The 9,103-nt window shown below is 40.3% G+C and overlaps 1 protein-coding gene across 1 annotated transcript; it reads right to left on the bottom strand.

Annotated features, from left to right (window-relative positions):
* Positions 1-4,097: 4,097 nt before the first annotated feature.
* On the bottom strand, positions 4,098-5,289 carry LOC137584785 (DBF4-type zinc finger-containing protein 2 homolog). The gene has a single exon (XM_068300346.1). The coding sequence runs from the start codon at positions 5,153-5,155 to the stop codon at positions 4,163-4,165; it is 993 nt and encodes a 330-aa protein (XP_068156447.1). The 5' UTR covers positions 5,156-5,289; the 3' UTR covers positions 4,098-4,162.
* Between the last annotated feature and the right edge of the window lie 3,814 nt (positions 5,290-9,103).

The raw sequence follows: 9,103 nt of genomic DNA, 5'->3' as shown, positions 1-9,103 counted from the left end.
TCATGTGTGCTGCATGGCTCCTGCTCGCTTTGTCCCTGTCACCTTTTAGTCTTCGGCGTTGACAAGCGCATACACTTGACAAGGCATTGGGCGCTGCCTCCGCTCTGATCCATGGCAAGTGCATTTATCTCGATTTGGGATGCCTTTTGAATAACTTGCCATATTAGCGCGTTTCCGTTTCCATCTCTTGGCTCAGCAGCCAGCTTAGTTGTGTCTCTGCCTGATTTTCATTCTGTGTGTGTGTGTGGGTGTGCAGTGATTTCTACTGCTGTACCCCGCCCCTAAAATTTCATCGCGCTCAGCACTCAAAAGGGGGCTGACCGTTTGGCTGACAGTGTTTCTGCTTTTGTGACAGGATTAGGATATTGCCTATTCCTCTCACCGAATTGGGTCCGCTTGAGCCCTTGCAAATTAGCTGCCTAATTGTTTGCCAAAACCACAACTTTGGCTATTTTCTCTTTGCCAGAGTTAACAGAGTTTCGCCTTGGCGCTTTAACAGAAATGACAGTTGAATAATGTGAGTCCCATAAGCAATTAACGCGCCTGTGGAGCTTTACACGATTTCGTCTCTCTCGTGTGTGTCTGAGTGTGTGTGTGTGTGTGTTGGCTTACAAATTGAGTCAATAATTTTTGTTGCGCTCCTGTTCTTTGGGCTTTCCCCACCCCTTTTGTTTCCTTTTGTGTGTTCTGGTGGCACTATGTGCATAATAAATAAACGCCATGAAATACGCGACTTAACGCGAAAAGTACAGCCAAGTCACATGTCTCCTGCCCTAACTGCTTTCAATGCATGTGTGAGTGTGTGTATGTGTGGACGTGCGTGTGCCAGTAAGCACCATATGACACCACCTTGACTCATTAATTACGCACTGGCATTTTTATTTTCATTGCATACAATTTATTATTACAGCAATTCGCGGGCCTGAGAAGCAACACAAGGGGCAGAGGGGGTGAAAAAAAAGAATATATATAAAATACAAATTGCCTTTTTTTTCTACATATTACCTACGTTTGCATGTGTGTATGTATATATGTGTGTCTGTATCTATGTGAATGTATTGCAGATGCAAGCACATGGAATTGTGGCAAGAACGACAGGCCACAAATGAAACGTGCGCTATTTGCACTCACTTTAGCTGCTTATTTGCTTTATGTGCTTGATTGCCCGATGCCCTTTTATATTGATTCGTAATTGAACAAAAGGCATTACCATTACATGGCATTACATATACACATGCTTGTTCATATACATATGTAAATGTCTGACAACTTTTTTATTTCCTCTTACTAAAAATTAACCACAAAAAGCCAACTTGTACTTCTCGTCAAAAGAAACTCTCAAATTGAAGTACACCGCAAGAAAAAAAAGTTAGCTTTCTATAAGTTTAAAATGTGATTAATGAACTTAAAGAAACATTGACAAATAGTTCAAAATCTAATGACATAATTCCAGAGATTAGAGCAAACAAATCAGATCAGTTGGAGGATTCCATCTTACAGCCCACAGAGCGGATACGTAATTTTTCGATGGAGTTTTTTTAATTACTCCCTCTTGTTTTTACTAAAATGGTGTGTAAATGGTTTTTGAATATTAAAAGTCGAGAAATCGTCTGCAGAAGTCAGAACTAATCCAAGTATATCTCTTTTTTATTATGATTCTTTACAATATGCCAATCATTCTTCATTAGTTTATATCTAATTGCTTACATAACTTTTTGAACTTAAAAAATTATAATAAAAAAAACTATCTAAAGGTTAATAATTAAATTGTAACTAACTTTTTATTTTAGTCATTAGCCAACTCCTTATCCTTAACCTCAAACAATATCCTTGAACGTATCTCGTAGAGTTGGTACTTGCATATTAAATACATTTCATTAGATAATCTTAAACTAATTTTACAATTTGTGGGGAAATAGAAAAACTCAACTGATTTCCATCCTCCCCCTCAAGAACTGTGGAACTTAAATTGTGAATTTTAGTTTTGCCTGCTAGTCAAAAACTCTTTAATCTTTGTGCCATATCGCAGTGCATTCCATTTTGGTTTCGTTCGCTTGCATGGCGAACCCTCCAAAAAATACAAAAATAAATATTCACTTTTTACTTGTTGTGGTTGGAATTTTTGTCATTGTTGTTGTTGTTGCTGATTCTGCTACTGCTGCTGGTGGTCGAATATTCCCCAAAGAATCTGACGCACTTATCGCAAATTACTTTGGCAGTTGCAACATCGTTGCTTTTTGTATATAAATTTAACAATTTACCCACACACGTGCAACCATGCGTTTGGGATTGTAAATTACCATTTACACACACACACACCAAGAGATATAGACACACAGATGTATATATAGATATATGTATGTATATGCATATACAATATGTAGGTACTTGAAGAGCAAAATAGCCAAGCAACGTGCCATGGCAAAGTTTTTACCAAAAAAACAACAACTGGCCACATGGCGTATGCATAATATTTCTTTGTCGCATATGCCCATGTTCCCCAACCAAAAACTTCATTAACAATCAACAACAACAACTGCAACTACAACTTGAGTTGCAAGTTACCGCATTGCAAATGGAACAATGCAACATTCGAATCTCAAGCCCAATTAGCCCTCACAACATATTAAGCCCGTTGCCCTACACTAGTAGAAAGAGCAACTGACAAATTTTTTAAAGCACATTCTCGACAAAGCTTGTCAATTAGCATTTGTTTCGGGGCGTTTAATGGAACCCTCTGCTGCTGTTGTTGTTGTAATAATTTATTGTTGCTGCTGCTGTTGTCGTTGGCTCTTGCCAGCTTCATAAGATGTTAACGCGCACTTAATGCCACTTAAAAATACGCATAAATCGCAAAAAAGAGTCTGATGGCTGCAGTTAAAAAGGGAGGCACATAGGAAAGACGTGGGAGGTGGGGAAAAGGGTTCGAGCAATCGTTGTTGTTGTTGTTGTCCACTTGTGCACTTACATGGCTACTTACAACATTGCTCAAGCATATGCGGCATGCAGATGACCATGTTGCAACTCGTTGCCCTTGCTAACGTCAAGAGCAGCTGCATTGCAATGGCAAAAACAGAGAGAAGGAGAGAAAAAACACACATACACACACACACACAGAGAAAGGGAACAACAACTGCAACTGCAACTGCTACTGCGGCACGCAATTAAGTGCATTTAATTAATTATTGTTGATAAAATAATATTTTTGCAATTTATTGTCGTAGCGGCAGTTGGGGCGTTTACGTTATACATGTTATTTATGCACATGTGAGCGCAAATAAATAACAGAAACGTTGCTCGAACGAAAGCATCGAACGAGCTGCCACATATCGCATTCGTACTTATGCGCTGACGTTATCAGTGGGATGCCAGTGGCCAAAACATCGACACAGACGACACAGCGATAACGTTGCAGTGGCAGGCAGCAGCATAGCTATCGACGGGCAGCGACAGCAACGACAACGGCAGCGGCAGCAGTGACCACGGCAGATCAATTCGAATAACAATAATTTCTTCCGGTCGAATAGCACAACCAGAGAGACAGAGAGAGAGATGCAGATATGGACGCCTGGGAAGAGGGATGTATCTGCATCTGCATTGTTGTTGTTGCTGCTGCTGCTGCTGCATTTCAAACCGGATGCGCATAAGTATACAAGGATTGACAGGATGTACAGGGCATGGACACGCATGTTGTTTGCCTGCCGGCCCTTCTGCCTTGCTGTCGCCATCATTGCTAGCCATTTTGTTGGTTGCTAAAGAAGCTGCCCGATTGGAGGGGAGCTGCATTTTAAATCGGCAAACAAGTGTTCAGGAAAGTCACGCCCGACTCCTTGTTGCCCGCTTATTTGCATGGATTTGCACACTTTATGAATTCCATATTTAAGTACATACACTTACTTACATATGTATGCACTTGTAATTACGAATTTTACTTGTTATACTACATTCATTCATCAGAATGCGTTTTGGAAACCAGTGGGAACACTTGTCGAATAACTTACCCAACCTCTATAGAATTATACACAAAAGAAGGATGATTTTTTGCTGGTTATAGCCAAATGTCTAATGAAAAATAATCTGAGAAAAAAACAATTGAATTTTGGAACTATAGACTGGTAATTTGCTCTTGCAGGACTCCGAAACGTCATCTATATGCGTGTGCTTAACAAGGACCACAAGGAGCACAAGGAACTTGAGGACCGCAGGCTGACACAGGACCGCAATGTGTGTTCCAGGGAGTGGGTGCGCATGGATAGCATGGTCCACATTCGGGCGATTCGTAGGGACACGGTGGTGAACAGGGCGAGCATGGACCGCAAGGACCACAGGGACCGCATCCAGGACCGCAGGGTCCACATCCAGGAGCACATGGGCCACATGGAGCCGGTATGAATGGACCAGACGGCATTGTCAGGCCGCAGGGTCCGCAATTTGGTACGGCGCACGGACCGCACGGCCCACAGCGGGGACCAAATGGCCCGCATCCTGGTCCACAAGGTCCCATGCGTGGTCCACAGGGTCCACATCCTGGTGCACAAGGTCCGCAACGACCCTCGCAAATTGGATATTGATTGGTCGAAAAGCATGGCAGAGCTCCGCATGGTCCGCAAGGAGCGCAGGGTCCGATTGGGCATGGAGGGCAAGCGGCGCTCGGCTTGTAATTGATCGGTCCGTTCGGGTAGCAGCAGTATTCCCGGGGTGGCGGTATGTCAATCGTCTGCGGCTTCGGCTGGCACAATATGGACTGACAGACCTCGCGTGGTTCGCAAACGCGTTTCGGATAGCACACCACATACGGGTCGGGAATCATCGAGGGATAATAGATGACTCGCGGTTCGCGCACCATTTGCGAGACCCAAATAAGCTTCGGCACCTTGATCACACGAGTGGCATCGACTACCTTCGGTATGGTGATTTGCCTGCACCGATTGACGACCATCGGCTCTGGGACTATCTTCTCAGTGAAGACAACCCGCTTCTTGCAAATCATGCGCGGCGGCTGCTGCACAGTTATACATTTGGGGAAGGGCGGCGGTATGCGGGGGGCGCACTGCGGCAGGGCCTCCAACTGGGCTGAATTGTAGCATTTTGGTGAGCACTCGAATGGTCCACAGCAAGGATCGCAAGGACTGCAGGGTCCGCAAGGAGAACACATGATTTTGTTATTTAAAAAAAGTTTCGAAAATTTACTCGAGAAAAAAAAAAATAAAAAAAAAATAATTTTTACTTAAATTTTTGGGTTGGCCAATTTGGAAGCTAGTCAAAGCGAAACTGAATTCAGAATGGAGCTCCTACTCACAGGTATCGACAAGGCACACACTGAACGTCCCCGGCCTACTAAGATGCCTTTAAAAATTTCATTTTCATTTCGATAAATGAGAAATATTCATATATCGATATAGTTTCATCAATTATTAAAACACATCTATAGGAAAAAATACCAATTACAATTAATAATGAAATGCACTTTCAGAATATAAATTCCATTCCATGGCATATCGAATGAAGAGCGATCTATATATATATTTCAGCAATATGTTATCTGTTGGCGACTTCATTTAAGCCTTTAATATGGGAATTTGGAAATTTTTTCCCAACGAGTTTCACAAAAAACGCGTATTCTTACACACACACACACACACACACACACACAGATACAAAGCCGGGATCTATAAAATGCATTTTTTGCGCCTTCTCTGTGAAATGTCAGCAAGCAAAAAGCATTTAACCATTCATGTAGAGGTACTTTTTTGGTAGGCTGATGGGCGGAATTCGATGGTTTAGTCAATGGTGTCCATCTTCTGCCCACTCCACACCACCCTCTGTGCTGAACGTTGCAATCAACGCTTTGTGCATGCCAATGCCGGGCACAACAAAAGGCTGACAACCATGGCGACATTAAACAACGGGGCAACCCTTAAAAAAAACTATTACAAAGACCATGATTCAATACCATTGACAAAAAACGAAAAAAATACTAATATATTCAGTTAGCCTTTAAGAAAAAATGTATCAACATACACACATACACACATACATACATATATAAACAATTGGCTGAACTCTATAGATATGGAAATTCAATTCATTTTGCAAGACATAGAACTTGAGGCCTGAAACAACAATCAGATAAGACGTTGGGAACAAAAAATTGTAGCAAAGAAAAACATTAACTTCTTACTCACTTTTGTGGCTAGCCGAAATGATGCTGGCTTTGGCTCTGACTATGGCTGCTTATCAGCAAACTGCGTCCTGTTGCCATAAGAGACAACGGACAAAGCTCTTGATAATCCCACAAAATTTCCAAGGCCCACAAATGTTGCCTAATCACAGCTCTGCCAGCTCTGCCTAGAAATTGTCAGCTAATAATGTAAACAATAACAGTCTCCCAAGATGGAGCATAAATTTCGCATAATTATGAGTGCGAAGCCGTCATAGGAGGACCTTCTTCCCGCCTACTAGTTTGACCAAGGCGGCGCAATTAGCGGGCTTAGTCGGAGGAGACAAAGCAACAATAAATTGGTTGCCTCCTTAGTGCCTGACGGTCACTTGGGTAGATAGAGAGAGTAACAAGTGTCAGTTGTCAGTCGTTGTTTTTCCTTTGTGGAAAATTCCTCCATGGACTCAGCCGGGCATTTCCTTTACCTTTCTCTGTGCTTCCTTTCACTATTGCCTCTGAGGTCGCTTGGCTGTCATTTTCTTTAATTACATTAATAGCGCTTTATAAACAATTGCTGCTAAAAGACAAGAGTATCTAGAAAATTAAACTATGCATCTACTTTAGGAAAGAAAAAGAAAAGCAATCGATGAAGTTTGTTTCAGATTCATACAAGTAAACTAAATCAATTGAAATCAAGTAGGCGGTTAAGTTTAGTTTTATTTTGACAATTAATCAAACAGAAATATAAAATTGTTACAAAATTTCCGCACTAATCGCGTAGTTTAACAATTGGTATTTGTAAGTGACAGATCCTTTAAATAAGTAAAGACTGAATGAAAGAAATGCCAATAGGTGATCGTTTGATTTGAGTGGACAGCTTACAGTATTTTTATACCTTCAATGAGTGTCGGATTTAGATGTAGATATTAGCTACATAGTTGAATCTTTAGCTTTGGAGGGACAAATCGATTTTGAGCATTGAAATTTCAGAAGTCCTAGAGAAACGATATACAAATGTGCATAGGTCTTCCTCGAAAAATCTTCCTGTCTATTCATTAGTTTAATGAGTTAGCCATCAAGAAGTAATGAAAATTTATGAAACTTCAATTTAGGTTACAGGTTGCAGTCATTTATAAGCAAATTTAATAATTAATCAGCAAATTTAAAGGTTTTGGCTTTGAGTTTTCATATTTTTCACATTTTTTTTTTTCAAATAATCTTGTGCATTTTAAAATACACGTACTAGAAATTTCATGAATTTTTGTTTAGGCCTGCTGTTTGGCAACAAAACACTAGAAAGTACAGGAATTTATTTATCATCTCTTTGAGTAGAATCTATGGGAGGTCTCGAATGAAATTTTTGTTTGGTTTGTATTCATAGATGCATATTGCTGTTTGCATTATTGTTTTCGGGTCTAAGTGGTGCACTCGGTGCACCTGTAACCCACCCTCTTTCCCTTCTCTTCGCCATCTTTACCACAATGCCCCCCTGCGGACTCAGCTGGCTCAGATGTGGATGGACACTTCTGCTGTTTACCTGCTGTCTTTGTGGTCGTTTGATAAGTATTCTGATTTATTGACAAACAAAGTGAGCCATGGCGTGTGTGTTTTGTGGCTGCATTTATTTAAATTTAAGAGTCTATGTATGTGTATTTATTTATGGCAGTTGAATAAACGAAAAACAAAGTATAGGATATCGCACAGTTTGTTGGAATGCTCGTTATGGCATTCGTGTTTTAAGCACATTTTTCGGCTCCGGCTCCGGTTCTTTTTATGCATTTGCTTCGGTGCGTTTCCGTTCGATTTCAATAATTTAAACTTCCGGCATAAACCGGAAATGACAAATAAAATGAAGCGTCATTCAAAGTGCACTGCGAAAAACATGTTCAATTAATAAAACGAAAAAAATATAAACGAAATAACAAACAACACACATTCAGTTTATGGTAAATTCAATTAAATTAAATGCTATAACTCTGACTTTTTCCACAGTGCGATTTTTTTTATAGAACTGATTCGAAAATATTACAGGGCTTCCAACATAAATGATATCAAATCAAAATTGAAATCTTTTTCAAATTGAAATTATAGAAAGGAAGTTGTCAGGGCCCGTTTAATTATCAATTTACAAAAGCTGGTGGATTTGGGAACATCTGATCCTTATAGGGATTATATAAAATGGAATAATGTCTTTGCTATTTTCGTTTAGGGGATTCGAACTTTTTCGGTTTGGGTTAATTTGGCAAAAAGGATTTTCGTATCCCTGAAATATTTCATAGTTGTTTATCATTCTTTTCGTTTATTTGCGAATGTCGTGTCACAATGTCTTTTTTGTATATTTTTTTTTTTTGAGCTTTTATTGTTGTCGGTTCTGGCTCTGATTCTGGTTGGAGCTGTTGCTGTGCATTCACTTTGTTTGGTTGCTTAAATCGTGGCTTTTGGGGGGGAAAACGGATAGCATTTGATTTCTTTTCTGACATTTGGCCTGGATGTTTGTATGGCTTTAATTGCATCATGGCGGCAATTGTATGGAAATCACATAAATTACGTGATTTTCGAGAAAGCTTCTTTGACCAAATCCGCGCTGGGGATTGCACATTTCTGTATGTTGTTTCTTTTCATTTTTCTTTTTTTGGGTCCCATTTTTTTATATTGTTGATTTTGTTGGTTTCATTTTTATTTCGCAAGGCAGTAAATATGGATGCACACAAACACATATGTGTGTGTGTGGAAAATGACCATGAATTACATAAAAAAGCTGCAAATACCGAAGTCAAAATGCGTGGCCCCGTTGCTGAGCTTGGGCTTGGCTTGGGCTTGGGCAAAGCATGCCAATGCGAATGGGGCAAAACCCATGCAGAGGCAATTGCCATCTTTACAATCCTTGCAACATGCAAACGCTTCAGACAGCAACAAAAAATGCAAATATATATTGCAATCCTT

The sequence above is a fragment of the Drosophila tropicalis genome, unplaced genomic scaffold, assembly GCF_018151085.1.
Source record: "Drosophila tropicalis isolate 14030-0801.00 unplaced genomic scaffold, ASM1815108v1 contig_878, whole genome shotgun sequence".
NCBI classification, from domain to species: domain Eukaryota; kingdom Metazoa; phylum Arthropoda; class Insecta; order Diptera; family Drosophilidae; genus Drosophila; species Drosophila tropicalis.
This window is presented reverse-complemented; position numbering and strand designations above follow the sequence as displayed.